The sequence below is a fragment of the Chrysochloris asiatica genome, unplaced genomic scaffold (assembly GCF_000296735.1).
Source record: "Chrysochloris asiatica unplaced genomic scaffold, ChrAsi1.0 scaffold00101, whole genome shotgun sequence".
NCBI lineage: Eukaryota > Metazoa > Chordata > Mammalia > Afrosoricida > Chrysochloridae > Chrysochloris > Chrysochloris asiatica.
The window spans coordinates 7419242-7436079 of record NW_006408619.1 but is presented as its reverse complement, the minus strand read 5'-3'; the positions used below and the strand labels follow the sequence as shown (position 1 = coordinate 7436079).

The 16838-nt window shown below is 45.4% G+C and overlaps 1 protein-coding gene across 3 annotated transcripts in view; it reads left to right on the top strand.

Annotated features, from left to right (window-relative positions):
* NTRK3 (neurotrophic tyrosine kinase, receptor, type 3) overlaps positions 1-16838 on the top strand; it is a 613206-nt gene that overhangs the window by 498918 nt on the left and 97450 nt on the right. For all 3 annotated transcript variants that reach the window (XM_006867120.1, XM_006867119.1, XM_006867118.1), the window contains one exon: positions 10165-10295. In XM_006867120.1, coding sequence (XP_006867182.1) covers positions 10165-10295 — 131 coding nt within the window. The remainder of the gene's footprint in view (positions 1-10164; positions 10296-16838) is intronic.

Genomic DNA, 16838 nt, shown 5'->3' with positions numbered 1-16838 from the left:
GAATAAGTATGGTGACGGAATACAACCCTGTCGTATACCTTTCTTAATATTAAACTATCCAGTGTTCCCATGTTTTGTTCGAACAACTGCCTCTTGGTTCATGTACAGATTCCTCATGAGCAGAATTAAGTGTTCTGGAATACTCAAACTTCTCCATGTTGTCCATAGCTTGTCATGATCCACACAATCAAAAACCTTTGCATAGTCAACAAAGCACAGGTAAACATCTTTCTGATATTCTCTGCTTTCAGTCAAGATCCATCAGACATCAGCAATGATATTCCTCATTCCATGACCTCTTCTGAATCCATCTTGCACCACTGGAAGTTCTGTCACTGTATGCTTGCAGGTGTTCCTGTATTACCTTTAGTAAAACTTTACTTGCATGGGATATCAAAGAGACTGTCCAATGATTTCCACATTCCATTCGGTCACCTGTCTTTGGAACAGTCACAAATATAGATCTCTTCCAACCAGTCGGCCAGATAGTTGTCTTCCAAATTTCTTTGTAGAGATGAGAGAGTGCCTCCTGTGCCCCTCAGTTTCTTAAAAGATTTCACTTTTTATTCCATCAATTCCTGGTGCCTTGTTCTTTGCCAATTCCTTTGATGCACCTTGGATTTCTTCTCCAATGTCATTGGCTCTTGATCATATGCTACCTCTTGAAATGGTTGAACATCAGCCATTTCCTTTTGGTACAGTGACTCTGTGTATTTCTTGCATCTTCTTTTGATGCTGTCTGCATCTTTCAATAATTTGCCCAGTGCACCTTTCAATAACGAAAGTCAAGGCTTGAATTTTTTTCTTCAGTTCTCCCAGCTTGAGAAATGCTGAGCGTGTTCTTCCTTTTTGGTTTTCTGATTCCACATCTTTGCATATTTTGTTGTAATATTTGGCTTTATCTTCTTGAGGTGATCTTAAAATTTTCTGTTCAATTTTTGGACCTCCTCATTTCTTCCATTTGCTTTAGCATCTCTGCACAGGAGAGCAAGTTTCAGTGTCTCTTCTGACATCCATTTTGACCTTTTCCTCCTTTCTTCTTAATGACTTTTTGCTTTCTTCATGTGAGATGTTCTTGATGTCATCCCACAACTCTTCTGGTCTTCGGTCTTTAGTGTTTAATGTATCAAATCTGTTCTTCAAATGATCTCTAAATTCAGGTGGGATATACTCAAGGTCATATTTTGGCTTTTGTGGACTTGTTTTCATTTTCTTCAGCTTTAGTTTGAATTTGCATATCAGTAATTGATGGTCTGTTCCACAGTCTGCCCCTGGCCTTGTTTTCACTGATGATATGAAGCTTTTCCATTGTCTCTTTCCACAGATGCAGTCAATTTGATTTCTATGTATTCTATCTGGTGAGGTCCAGTGTATAGTCATCTCTTATGCTGTCTAAAGAAGGTATTTGAAATAAACAAATCATTGATTTTGCAGATTCTATCATATGATCTCCAACATCATTTCTATCACCAAGGCCATATTTTCCAACTACTGATCCTTCCTCTTTGCTCCCAACCTTTGCATTCCAATCACCAGTAATGATCAATACATTTTGATTGCATGTTTGATCAATTTCACATTGAAGAAGTTGGTAGAATTCTTCTAGTTCATCCTCATTGGACTTAATGGTTGGTGCGTAAATTTGAATTATAGTGGTATTAACTGGGCTTCCCTTTAAGTGCATGGATATTATCCTATCACAGATACCGTTGTACCTCATGACTGATCTGGGTATGTTCTTTTTGACAATGAATGCAACACCATTCCTCTTCAATTTGTCATTCCTGGCATAGTAAACCATGTTGTTGTCAGATTCAAAATGGTCAATACCATTTCAGCTCACTAATGCCTAAGATATCGATGTTTATGCGTTCCATTTCATTTTTGACAACTTCCAATTTTCCCAGGTTCATACTTCATACATTCCATGTTCTGATTTTCAGTGGATGTTTACAGCTGTTTCTCTTTAGAGTTGTACCACCACTCGTCTGTCACTTTGTTGTACTGTGGTGGCTTGTGAGTTGCTGTGATTCTGGAAGCTATGCCACTGGTATTCTAAATACCAGCATGGTCACCCATGGTGGACAGGTTTCAGATGAGCCTCCAGAGGAAGACAGACTAGGAAGAAGGAGTGACGAACTACTTCCGAACATTTAGTCACTGAAAACCTCATGAATAGGAGACTAATACCTAGCCCACTGACTGGGTAAGCTAAGGACTCCATTCATGGCAGCTGTTTATGTCATTAAGAAGGACACAAGGAGACAGCGATATGTTAACAGAGACAAGTGAGTGCAGAGTGAGATAGAGTCCCTGGGGGAATCCTTTGCAAGATCTCAGCAGTGAGGACAAGGGTCACTTAGGGAGCAGATATTAAAATGGGCCGGGGAAGAAAGGGTACCAGGTGGGTAAGAGGACCCATTAGGGGATCGGCTGAAAAAGCAACTGGCCATCTCTTCGGATATATGAAGGGCCTGTTTTTGAGCCTCTTGGGCCACAATCTTTGGTGAAAGACAGTCACAGTGCCACCCACATGAGTGGCTTTTTAGGCTAATAATGTGTCAAAGTGTTCAAAGTAGTAAATGACTTTCTACTAGGCTCTCTGGGTCTGACCCTCCAGGGGAAGTTCCCTTTTGGGGACTGAACTTGCTACTTAACATAGAGCAGAGCCAGGAGGACCACTATTTATAACCACAGACCCTGGGAAACCTGGTTTCTCTCTGTTGATCAATACCAATCTTCAGTAGGAGGCTTCCTCTGCCTCCTGATGTCTTTATTTCATTGTCTGACCAACCTCCTCTCACAAACTATTTTGGACTCTGAAGGCGGAGAAGGTAGGACGTCAGGGTGACAGGTTTGGGCAGGCTGCTGGTGACTCCCTCCGCCCTGAGCAACCTCATGCCACTTTATTTCAGGAGAGACACTGTCCTTTCTCATTTCTTTCTAAGGATCTGTCTTAGAGCAAGTAGGTTAAGCCCTGAGTGAAAAGGAAAATCTTGCAGAATGGAAGGACACAGTCTTTTGTTGAATGCCTATTTTGCTTCAGAATGGGGTTATTTTTTTTTAATATCTATTACCTTAAAACTTGTAAAGACATCCTCTTAATATTGCTTCTGAGTAGGGGTTCACATTCTCAATCCACAGAGAAGACACAATTAGTTGGATCCCTGGTGTGGTGCATTAGCGGTTCAAACCCACCAGCTGCTTCTCAGAAACCGTACGCTGCGGCACTATGAGCTGGAACCGACTTGACAGACACTTAGCAATAGGACTCAGATGTAGACCTATTGGGTTCCCCATCTTTCAGAGATGCCATTTTGTAGGTTTTGTACTCCCTCTTCATCTCTGGCCAGCAGGACTGGGTAGTTTATATCTGCCACACCCCGGTTTTCCTAAAACACTAAGATGAAGCTAACGATGTCACCTATGTCTTGGGACAGACCTGCGTGGTCACTGGCCCTACACTGGTGAGTCACAGGAGGGAATCTCTAGCTCCCACCAAGATACAGCGGTCCAGGTAAATGGGGAGAGGTAGACAGAGGTTAACCACGGCATGTCCACTGACCCCTTGGAACTCTAAAGTCTTCTTGTGTACCTAGGTGCCTGCTCTCCTTATTGGCTTTAGGAATCTGCTCTAGGTCAAGCTTTGCTCTAAGCTTGGAAGACCTCCCAGAAGTGAATCCCAGACATATGGAATAGCTATCTTGGTCCCCAGCACACAGAAAGAATTCTTAGAGCAGTAACTTAAACACAGAAACCCTTATTTTTTATTTGCATCTGATAAACCAGCTGATCTGTGGGAATGAGAAACTCTACAGGTGGCTCTCTCTGGTGGAGCCCTCTGGTGACTGTCTTACAAAAAGCCATTAGGGAAGAGCCAAGCCAGAAGATTCTAGAAGTCCTCTGGATTTTCCAATTGCATACCAGCTTCTGGTCTCTCCAGCCTCCCCCTCCTTGCTGGACATTGGGAAGTCTTTGCAGGGCCCAGCTCTGCACTCTCCCCACCTCAGTCCACTCTCCAGTGCTCCGACGTCTGAGCCTTGTGCTCCAGACACTTCAGGGCCAGCCAGTCAGGCTGTAAAAGCAGATTGATATCCTGGCCTCCTAGGAAAAATCCGTCAATCTTTGGCATGTTGGTTAGATGGCTTCACCAGAGGCAGCTCTGAACAGCCCAATGTGAGCTGAAAATAAGCACAAACAGGGACCCAAATAGTCACAAGGATGTCAGAAATGGAACCAGCTCACTCCAACCATTCCCCAGGGCCTGTTCTTCCAGAGTTTCCCTCCACTCAGCCTCCTCCCCGGGGCTTAATCTGCTTTGACTGTCTCCAGTAGGAGGCGCCTGCCTTTCCTCCGGGAAGATGCTCTTGTTCTTGTGAAGTGCTGTGGAGTGGATAGAGACCCTGTATAGTGTTTCTGAGGAGCAGCTGGTGAGCTTGAACTGCCAACCTTGCATTTCAAACAGCTTTTCAGTCTGGTGCATTAACCCAAAATGCCACACCAGGACTCAAAAAGTGAAGAGGAAGTCAGGCTGGGTTAGAAGAATGAGGAAGATGGATGAATATGTCCTGTGGACCCCATCATCTTGGTGGTAATAAAGTAGAATTGGGAGCCATAAAAAAAAAAGCACTTCTTAGCTGTGCAAACTTGGGAAAGTTGCCCCAGCCTCAGTTTTCTCATCTGTAAAAAGGGCACAGTACACGTATCTACCACGGTTATCATGAGGCTCAAATGCTGTACAAATGGCAGCACACATTAGCTCCTTTTGTTTTTCTTCCTGTGTCGTTGTTGTTGTTAAGTGTTGTTGGGTTGACTCTGACTCATAGGGACCCTGCATAGTGTTTCCAAGGAGTGGCTGGTGAGCTTGAACTGCTGATCTTGCAGTCTAGCGCATTAACCAGTGACACACCAGGACTCCTTCTTCCTGTGTAGGCTCAGGGAAAGATGCTGTTCAAGTGGTATTGTCTAGACTCTTGGGGATGTTCACACAGAAGTGATTTTCTGTAAGTGTTTGGCCCTAAACCAGCCTCTCTCTACCCCAGTTTCCTGGTTACTTATGGAACCCCTTCTTCCTCCATGCAGAGAAAGATGTTTATGATTTCCCAGAACCTATTTTAGTTCTTATTTCTCATCTGATCCTGGACTTGGGTTCCAGGTATCACCACCCCTTCAGTAGATTCATGGAAGAAATTCTAGTGGTTCTCCAGGTTAGTTATTGGGCTGCTAACCCCAAAGTCTGTGGTTCAAATCCACCAGCTAGCTACTTCACCAGAGAAAAATGAAGCAGTCTGCTTCTGTAAAGAATTATAGTCTCAAAAATTTTATATAGGATCACTACAATGGCACTGCGATTGTTTTGTTTTAATTTTTGAGTTAATTGGTCTCTAGTCCCTAGGTAGGAACGCTTGCAGCATAATGGATCACTCATGGATTCTCAACTGCAAGGTCAGCAGTTCAAATATATCAGCTACTCTTTGACAGAAAGATGAGACTTTCTGCTCCCTTAAAGATTTACAGCCTTAGAAACCCTATTCTTGTTATTACATGCTGTCGAGTCAGTTCCGACTCATAGCGACCCTGTATAGGGTTTCCAAGAAGTGGAAACTTGAACCACCGACTTTGTAGTGTAAACTGACCTTGCAGTCCAATGTATTAACCAGTGCCACACCAGGACTCCAGCTATAGGTTGGAAAAGAAGCTCTGTTAATGAAGTGGTTACGAGTTGGGCTGCTAACCTCAAGGTCAGCAGTTTGAAACTACCAGCTGTTCCATGGGCGAAAGATGCAGATTTCTGCTCCTGTAAAGATTTACAGCCTCGGAAACTATACAGGGTCACTATGAGTCAGAACCGACTCGATGGCACACAACCACCGCCACCATCATAGATTGGAACAGACTCTATGGCACACAGTAACAACAACAGTCCCTAGAAAGTGCAAATGATCAATTCTCTCAGCTTTTAACCAAAAGGTTTGGTGCTTGAGTCCACCCAGAGGTAGCTCGGAAGACAGACTTGGAAATCTATTCACCCAAATCATCCATTGGAAACCCTATGGAGCACAGTTCTACTCTGACACACGTGAGATGAACCTTGAGTTGGAATCCTAAAGTAGTGTTGGTCTCCAAATACTTTTATCTGGAAGGCAATGAAAAGGAGCCAGAGCTATTTTAATTCTGAGTCAGTGGATATTCCCACTTTTCTGCAAAACAAAACAGACATAGAAATTTATTTGCAGGTTTTGGGGGAAAACCTGGCCCATTGGAGAGTTCCAAGATGCTGACCTGGTACAGATGGGCTTCCAGCCACCAGCACTGTGCCCACACGTGCCCCTCCATGTTCAAGGGCCCCTGCTACCAACGCTTTCCCCAGCGCTCCAGAGGTTGACGGAGGGTTAGGAAAGTGCTCTCTGGAGGTTGCTCCCACTGGCCCTGTCTGAAACTCCCTTAATTCTTGCTGTAGAGGAAGGAGAGGTGAAGGGAAAGTTGTGAGATGTGACCCAGGCTCAGCAGCTGAACAACAAAGTCCAGCTCTAGTGAGACACATCTAGTCTCATTTCACACTGACAAGCTGAGACTGACCAGGGCAAGTTGCCCTGTCTAGATTTGGACTTAGGGACCAGGGAAATACAGGATACTACCTTGACTTTTTCTCGATGTGTCCAGTGGCATTGCTATACATGAATTCAAGAGAGCTGGAGCCCTGGTGTGGCACTGTAGGATAAGCACTGGACTACAAGGTTGCTTTGAGCTACAAGGTCAGGAGTTCAAACCCACCAATCACTCCTCAGAAACCCGCTATGAGTCGGAACCGACTCAAGGCACTTAACAACGACAGGATGACCCCTGGAAGTCCCTAAGAGGTGCAAATGCTTAACGTGTGTGGTGGCTAACTGAGAAGTTGGGTTTTTTAATCTACCCAGGGGCACCTCAGAAGAAAGCCCTAGTAATCTTTTTCCCCCCAAAATCATCCACTGAAAACCTGATGAGGCACATGTCTCCACTGACACATGCGGAGTTTCTGTGAGTTGAAATCAACTCAACAGCAGCTGGGTTGGATTGGTTCATGCTGTCCATGTCACGGAGGCTTCAAAACAGAACTTAACCCAACCTTAGTCACACAACGGAGAGGAACGAGGCCTGGTGGTGTATCTAGAACTTCTGATCTCCTCCAGACTGTCTAAAGATGTGATGTCTACAATATTTGCGGGTGCTGACTTCAGCTGGCTGATTGCCTGCCTATCTTCCTGTTCTGGGGGTTCTCAGCATCACCTGGAAACCGTTAGACATTTACATTCCTAGGTTCCAACCTGGACCTACCGCATCAGAATCAGGGAGGAAGAGGCGTGGTTTTTGTCACAAATCCTCCAGGTGATTCTGGTGCAATACTCAGGCTGGGAAAACCACTTCCCGATTCCAATGCAGGGAAGGGTGAGATTGAGTCGGGGGCTCTGGGCCAAAGGGGTCTCTTCCCAAAGTGGTCCTTTGCCTGTCCTCCTTGGCAGCTTTGGCTTGTGCTCAGGCTGTGAGCTTTAGTCCTGTCTCAGCCGGATTCTTGACTTGACCCTTGATTCCTATTCTTGTAGAATAATATCAGTAATGTTGAAGATATCAGATGCAACTGACATTTCAGAGGGCTGAAATGGTTACAAGTTCTCTTACAATTTTAATTTTTAATTGCCGTCAAGTTGGTTCCAACTCCTGGTGAACCTGCATAGCGGGAGCGGCTGGTGAGCTTGAACGACCGACCTTGAAGTTCAAATCGACCTTTCGGTCCAGCACATTAACCCACAGCACCACACCAGGATTCTATACAATAACTTAGGTCATAGGTAAGCAGAATGCACACTGCCCTCCCACAGATGGAGTATTTGAAGGATCCAGGTACTGACCAATCCCTTTGTGCTCAGATGCCTGGACTTGGCAGCTCCAAAGTGGCCAGCACCCGCACCATCTTTACCTCCAGGCCTAGCCAGGATGTTCACTTGCGTCATGGACAGTCTGTCACCTGGGAATGACTTTGTAGCAATGAACAGATGCCCTTCCCCCCCCCACCCCCATGAGAGGTCCTGACCTCCCATTTTCTATCAGCGGGAGGATTCTTAGCCTTCCCCTTCAAGGTAAATAGATTCCACTCCTCTGAGGCTGGGGAATGGAAGCAGAGGATGCAAAGAATGAAACTGAATTTTAATCACTTTCTTGTAAAGACTGGGCCATGGCCCTACGCCCTGTGAAGACCAGCTGCCAGCAGCTGTGAGCCTGCAGGTCTGTCTTACTGGGGAGGAGAGGGTAAATAATGGCCTGCAAATGCTCCCGCCCTCAGATCCTTGCTGGGTAGGTCATCTGGAAAACTGTGGGAACACTGAGCCCTCTGATAAGAGAAAGAAAATTATTTGTGTTTATGAGCGGAAGGAGCCCCGATAGGGCCATGGTAAAGTCTTGGCTGCCAACCAGAAGGTGGGTGTTGTAAACCTACGAAAGGCTGGGGGAAAAAGATCTCCTGATCTGTTCCTGTGAAGATTACATCCTAGGAAACCCTGGAGGCAGCTCTTCCTTGTCCTGCTGAGTCAGCAAGACAATTAACTGGATGGTTGTTGTTGTTAAGTGTCGTCAAGTCAGTGCCAACCCAGAGCAACCCCATATAGGGTTTCCAAGGAGCAGCTGGTGAGCTTGAACTGTTTTACTTGCAGTTTAATCAACTTTGCAACAATAGTGAAAGAAATCCCCAAACCAGTCACCACCCAAATGACAACCTTCCAGCCCCATGGCATGGTAGCATGTGATCTCCCTTCTGGGGACAGTTGGACTTGGTCTTCGGTCTTCAGCTTTTGTTTTTGATCGGATCATTTGAGACCATCCCCTTTCCTGGCTCTGCACCACTCTTTATGACATTCACATGAGGACACCCATCTCTAATGGACATCTGCCTGTTGGACAATCAACATGACGGTCAGTGAGAGATCTCCAGACATGCGCCTTTCATTGTCAGTCCTTGGCCAGTATGATTTCTCCATAGCGTCCTTTGAGGTCGCATCTCTGTTTACTCCTGGCAGACAGGTTTTAATTAGGTTGCTAAAACAGCAGAAGCAGGGTCGACCTTCTGTTTGCATAGGTCTGGTTCTGGGGCAGTCTCTGATCGATTGATCTTTTCTCTCTTCCTCAGAAGGGAGGATGTTGTCAAGTAGAAGCTTTCCCCAAATAGTTTCAGCTACCACTCATGAGTGGTCCCTATGGTGAACCAGGTACTGTGTGAGGTGTGTTACATCCATTCTGTAATAGTAAGAGCTATGTGTGTACACATGTATGTATGTATGTGTGTATGTTTACTTTGTGCCAAGAATGTTGGCCCACCTCTTGATATAGATTATCTCATTTGATCTTCATATGAATTCAGTGAGAATGGTGTTGGGGTTAATCCCCTTTTGTTGTTGTTGTTGTTGTTAATGTACTATGGAGTCGGTTCTGACTCATAGTGACCCTGCACAGGGTTTCCGAGGCTGTGAATCTTTACAGGAGCAGAACACCTCATCTTTCTCCCGCAGAACTGCTGGTAGTTTCGAACTGCTGACCTTGAGGTTAACAGTGTGATTAGTTTACAGATGAGGAAATGGTGCCAAATGACTTTACCAAGCTCAAAAGTATAACAAGTGGTGGAGCTAGGATTCAAACTTGATTCCTGACTAGACCCTAGACTAGACCATTCCATTCCGAGCGCAATGCATAGACCAACTGTAGCAGTGTCACCTGGGAATTTGTGAGAAAGACAGAGGCTCAGGTCCAATCCCAGAGCCACTGAATCAGAATCTGTATTTTAACGAGGTTCCCCCAGGTGATTCCTGTGCCCATTAAATGTTGAGACTGCCCTAGATGGTCTCCAGTATGACAGCACACTCCAGCATACTCCAGTATGGCACCAGAACTCTGTGCATTGTCTAGTATCGACTCTGGTTTCCAGCTGGGGAAATCGCAGGTTAGACAGTCTAAGGGTGAGGCAGGGCAGAGCTGAGATGTGGCATCACAACCCGGTGCTAGTTTTTATGGTGAGGTGACCTACCATGGACTGGAAACCGGGGCTCTTTTCTCCCCACTCTAGATGCCTGTGCCTCCAAGCCAGGACAAACTCCGGGGACTGACTTTGCTGCTTTCCCCCTCTGTCCCCTTCCACAGATGTGCAACACATTAAGAGGAGGGACATCGTGCTCAAGCGAGAACTGGGTGAAGGAGCCTTCGGGAAGGTCTTCCTGGCTGAGTGCTACAATCTCAGCCCAACCAAGGACAAGATGCTCGTGGCAGTGAAGGTAATCTTCCGAGGCATGTGTCCAAAGGGAAGAGGACTGACTGAGGGACCAGAGGGGAGGGAGCAGGCTCACTCCATCCCCAAAGACAGTGTTGAGCTGGCATCATTGTGGGTTGCAAAAAAATTAACTTTGTTGGTCAAGAGCTGTGACACTTACAGGGGTTGTCTGGGGTGCAGGTGGAAAACTAGGGGACTTGTGTGGAAGGTCCCATTGATTTGGGGGAAACTCTGAACACACCCATCTTCATGCTCCTTACTCCTTGGTGGCTCTGCAGGCTGTCTTCTATGCCTGGGAAGTGACCCACCATGTCTCAGGAGGAGAGAAAGGTGGAAGGTACGCTACTCAAGAAGACCCTGGAGCCACTATGTTATAGGAGATTGGGGCAAGGCGAATAGTATTCAACACAGGGAGACTGTTACGTGAACATGCAAGAAATCTTTACAGGCCTCACCTGAGATCCAGGGACAGACCCTGGTGGGGCCCAGGGCTGCAGATGGGTGAGAAGGAATTTTGTGTTCAGTTGCCCTCCTCCAACCTTCCTGCAGCAGCAATCCGCTTCTCCTGTAAATCCATGTGGAAGGATTCTTTGAACATTAATGACACATACAAGAACCAGATCTCCCTACTAAAGCACGCATGGGCCTCAGGAACCTTTCTCTGGAACAGGAACTTGAGCGTAGCTGCTGATGCCAGTGTGCATTCAGCATGGAATTCTGGGATATGGACTATCCACAGGGCCACAAGTGAGAGATACTGTCCCATGGGAACTCTGACCTGAACCTCAAAAGAACCCATCCTTAGCACCGATGAGTCTGAACAATCCTATGCCACCAGGGCAGTCTGTTGGCATGTGAGTGTTTGTATTCACAGTCCGTGGGTCTACAGACCCTGGGGAAGTACCAAGACATGGGAATCATCATGGGATACAGAGAGCCTGGGTGTGAATCCCAGTTCCACCATTTATTACCTGTTGACCTTTTGGGCTCTCAGTTTTCTTATTTGTATTATTGTTGTTGTTAAGTGCCATCAATTTGGTTCTTACTCACAGCGACCCTGTGAGTAAGGAGTGGCTGGTAAGCTTGAACCGCTGACCTTAGGAATGATACAATACCTTCTCCTTAGAATGTTGGGGATTAAATTGTGTATGTACAGTTCATCATATACTACTTCTGACATTGTAGTTGTGCATCAAAGGCTAGATGCTCTTTGATCTTAACATCATCATTACTGTTGATATTGGTATTATTGAAGAGGCTTAGACACATGCCATAGGTCTTGTCAAGCTTATATTGACCATCTAGAATAGGAGTGTCTAATTTTTTTCCCACTTAAACAGCCAGATACAAAATATTTTAGGCTTTCTGGGTTATATGTTCTCCAGTGAATCTACTCAACTCTGCCTTAGATATTTACTTTAAACAGGGATGGGGAATGTGTGGCCCGTAGGCCATGTAAGTTCCTCAAAATCATTTGGTCCAGTCATCACATTAGGGGTGAGCTAATTAAATGTTTGACCAAGTATGTTGTTGTTGTTGTTAGGTGCCATCGAGTCGGTACCAACCCACAGTGACCTTATGCACAGCAAAACGAAACACTGCCCAATCTTAGGCCAACCTCACTATTGTTGCCACGCTTGAGTCCATCGATGCTGCCACTTGGCCAATCCATGTCGTTGGGGGTCTGACCAAGTACAGCAGGCTAATTTTTCAGTTGATAATTTCATATGGCCTACAACTGATGTTATAAATTTTGGCAGAAGAAAAGTTTCCCACCCTGTTTTAAGAAGCAGGAACTTTAAATCATTTGAGAAGCAAGCTAAGTAAAGAATCTCAGATTTTTACTCTTTTCCCCATTTTTATTATAGTTTTCCCTCCCACTCTTAACACTATTTCTAGCCATTGACCTTTAGTAGAGTTTTCTAAAGCATTCACTCTAGACTCCAGAAATACAGCTTGCTCTCTGTACGCATATTTCATTGGGCTCTGTAACATCTCATTACATTAAATGATTATGGTTGTTAGCAGATTGAACTGTCATAAATGAGTATGGGAACAATTAAATACCAGATACTCTGTTTCTTGGTGAACTCCCCTTTGGGACAAAACTTTCTCTCTAGCTATCCTACTATTGGTGCATGTTCAGGATGTAATCGGTACCATTCGGTCCACTTTACAGAGGTAATAGACTACGCCAGTCAATTTGTCCAGACACACAGATGTAACTTAGTTGAGACTGTTTCTTGCTAAGGGAATAGCAAGGGCAAAGGCCCTGGGGCAGGGAAAGCTTAGAGGGTACAACAAGGGACAGAAAGGCCAATGAGAGGGAAATGTAATGAATGAGGGGAAAGAAGTAGGGGGGGTGGGGTGATGAAGGAGGGGAAAGAGAGACCAAAAGCAGATCTGTAGGGTCCGTGATTATGTGAAGGGGTTTAGATTTTATTCTAAAATCAATGAGAAGTCCCGTTGAAAGCCAGGGAAGAGACAGCCAAGGAGCATCCAGGTAAAGTCTATAAAGACGTCTCTTCTGCTCTCTTGATAGAGTTGTTTGAGAGTCTAATCTAAACAAGGCGAAGTGACCGTGGATTCTGAGGGTCTAAGAGAAGGGTTATTTCCATATTGAAAAACAATTGGCTGGTGTGTGTGAGAGAATGACTTCTTCCCATATTTGAGCATTTAGGAATATGTGTATGCCTGTACAAATAATAAAATGGCTTTCAGTAGAAAAAAGACATCAGAACTTGACCATCCCACCAACAAAAACAGAAAAATGGAGGGCTTCAGAGCCCCTAGACTGGACAAGAGGGAAAGATTAAAGGGACTTTAAAGGAGTTGGAAGCTATGGAGAAGTTCAGAGGCTCTTTCCATCTGGTCTGCTTTTCCCCCAACCAACTAAACACCCTTCCCTCAGGTGGCTGGGCATGAGACCCAAAGCTCACAGATGGGAAGACCAGAAGGGAAATGGCTGGAAGGATAAGCTCCGGTTTGTGCCTTTATTGGATGATTACTGCTCGAAGGCCTCACAGGAGCAGCAGCCCCTTTGCAAAACTTGGTTTCCCCTGGGCTCAGCCGTGGTACGGATGCATTTTCAAGAGATTGTTGTTGTGAAGCACCGTGGAGTCATTTCTGACTCACAGTGACCCTGTATAGGGTTTCTGAGGAGTGACTGGTGGGTTTGAACCGCCACCTTGCAGTTCAAGCCAAACTTGTGGTCCAGTGTTTTATCCTACAGTGCCACACCACGACTCCTTCTAGAGATTCGAGATGAGGTTCTGTCCAAGACTGACTTTCATCCCGTTTTGCAATTTCCCGGCTACAAAGAAGGTGTTGAATGTGCTTTCCACTGAGCTGAGTAGGAGAGAGCCTTTGGCCCATTTTTCTTCTCATTATTCTCTTCCCATCATCTCTGTCCCAGTTCCCTCATGTCCTGGATGAATGGGGCCACCTGTAACTCCAAATCCCAGTTGCCAACCCTAGTTTTTGCCAGTTACAGAACAACTTCCGGTATGGCCCGGAACTTGGAGACGCATTTTTGAAGGCAGAGAGAGAATTGATGGCCAGGTTCAAAGAAGGACTGGGAGAAGACTCCAGAGAGCGACTGCGTTGTGTTCTCACCCACATCAGGACCTTTCCTGCTCACAGTGTAGGGAGCCAGCCTGGAGGACCCTGGCTGGCACTGCTCAAGGGCTGAGAACAGAAACTATCCAGTGACTGCCACTGGCATCCAGAGAGTGATTTAAAGAGATGGAACGAGGCCATTTGGCTGTCCCCAAATTTGATCTACTTTTCTCTCTCATAAATCCAGCATTCACATAAATCTTTAAATTCTCCCATCCCACCCATACTGGTTTCTTTTCTTTTTTTCTTTTTGTCATGAAAATAAATACATCTTTGGCAGGGGTCCTATAACCACACCCCAGCCCATGTGGCTTAGAGCTGGATCTTGAGAGTGAACAGGTCACTCTCTCACAAGAGTCTGGCTTTTCCCATTCACAACAAGAAAGGTTCACACATGTCTTTGTATGGTTGCATATGAACGCTGTAGCCAATTCCCTTTTTACTAGGTAGTTTTCCAGAGCAGGGAGGTCCCGGGTAGTGAGGCTGCTAACTAAAAGTTGGGAGATTCAAGTCTGCCTTGATGCACCTTGGAAGAAAGTCCTGTCAAACTTCTTCTGAAAGATCATTAAAACCCCTATGGAATGTAGTTCTCTTCCTACACAGATGGGGTCATTATGAGTCAGAGTCAACTTGACCACAACTGTTCTGATCCTAGAGCAGACAGGTGAACCGCAGAGTAGGTAAGATCAGGGCTGACCCAAGTCGGCAGTGGCCCACTGCATCTCCACCTTTTCCTCTGTCCTTGGCCTGCCCTACAAGCCTGGCATTCTTGCTGGGCCTGGCAGTTCAGACTCCTCATCCATCTTGACCTCTCTGCTTTTTTGCATCTTTCACTCCTTTACCCACTATTTCCTTGGAGACCTGCCCAGTGACTAAATCATCTAATAAATTAATTCAAGCAGGTGTGTTGGATGCGAATGTGTCCTATGCTCCAACCCAAGTGTTTATCCAAAGCTGTTGGATGATCTTTGGTAAATCACTTCGTTGGCCTGGACCTCAGTTTTCTAATCTGAAAAACACATACCAGACAGGTTTCCACATCTTTTGTTAGCAGTAGAGTCATTTAATCATCCGCATTTATTCATGGAACCCCCAAACATCATAAACAGTGAATAGCTGAGGGTGAGGTGGGATTTGGTCACAACCTCTTGGATGCCCAGTGAGGCATCACCATTGAACTTGGGGGCTCACTGAAGCCCAGGTCAAAGGTTCTGGACCATGAGGTCCCAGAGTTTCTGACCTAACTCTAAATGTCTGTGGTTTATGATCAACAAAATGGACTGATTTCCAAATGGGGCTGGGCTCAGTTTCCAACTCTGAAATGAACAGTTTAGAACAGATGGTATCTAAAGACATTTGAATGCTAATAGTAATCTTTAATGCATGCTTATGACTGAGTGGCGTTTGAGAACACACCCTAGGTAACTGTATATTTACTCCTCATCCTTGATGGCAAAATGGTTAAGTGCTGAGCTGCTAACCAAAAGGCCACTAGTCTGGACCCACCCAGCCGCTCTATAGGGGAACAGACCTGGTGATTAAAACCTCAGAAGCGCTATGGGGTGAGTTCTATACAGGTTTGTCAGGTAGGGTTGCGGTGAGGCATAGCTAACTCCATGGGACCCAACAACAACAACACTCCTGAAACCTAAGCCAGAAAACCAGTTGCCAGCAAGTTGATTCCGACTCACAGTCTCATGGTGGTTCCAGGCATGTTGGAGTGAACTTGTGCTCCACAGGGTTCTTAATACCGGTGTGTCAGAAGCAGACCATCAGGTGCCTCCTGGTGGACTTGAACCTCCAGTCTTCTTTGCTTAGCAGCCAAGCACAATAACCATTTACACCATTCAGGGACTCTACACCCAACAAGCCTGTGCACTTCAGGTAATGGGGCAGCAGGGGAAGGAAGAGAGACTAAGGTGGTGTTCATCAGGCTGCCTGAATACCCAGGCAAGGCCAAGATGCCTGGCAGAGATAAGGCAAACTCATCTCCAGTCTGTCGAGAATTTCACTAACAAGCACATGGCAAGCAGATGTCACACCCGCTTCCTCATTTTCTCATCTTGTGACTATGGAGGGCACTAAATGGTGTTAGGTGGAACAATTGGATGTCTGATGCCATCTGCCTTCTGATCACCGGACGGGGTCTGTTCCCACCACAGCTAATTGTCCATTGAGGCAGCATTGCTGAATTCACACAGGTTGGAAGTTCAAGTACACCACACGTACCTTAGGCAAAAGGGCTGGTGATCCACTTCCCAAACACACAGCCATTGAAATCTCTCTTGAGCATAGTTCCACTTTAACACATTTGGAGTCACGATGAATTAGAGTTGACTTGAAGGCAACTTAAAAAAAAAAAAGGGGGGGTATATTAATTAAAAGGAGCTCTGGTAGCGTAGTAGTTATGAGTTGGGCTGCTAACCTCAAGGCCAGCAGTTCGAAACTAACAGCCATTCCATAGGAGAAAGATGAGGCTTTCTGCTCCTGTTAAGATTTTGATATTTATAAATTAATGGAGGTTTGTTTTGTGGCCTGACATGTTCTTTTCTGGAGAATGTTCCATGTGCACTGGAAAAGAATATGTAATGTGCTGTTGTTGGGTTGAATGCTCTGTGCACATCTATGAGATCAAGTTGGCTGATTGTGTTGTTTAGTTCCTCTGTGTTTTGCTCAAGTTTCTTTCTGGTTGTTCTATCCATTTTTGAAAGCCGTGTATTAAAATTGCCCACTATTATTATAGATTCATCTATTTCTTTCTTCAAATCTATTAGAGTTTGCTTTATATATTTTGGAGCTCTTTCATTGGTTGTTGTTGTTGTTGTTGTTGTTAGGTGCCATTGAGTCCGGAATGACCCATAGCGACCTTATGCAAAGCATGACAAAACACTGCCCGATCCTGGGCCAACCTCACCACTGTTGCCACGCT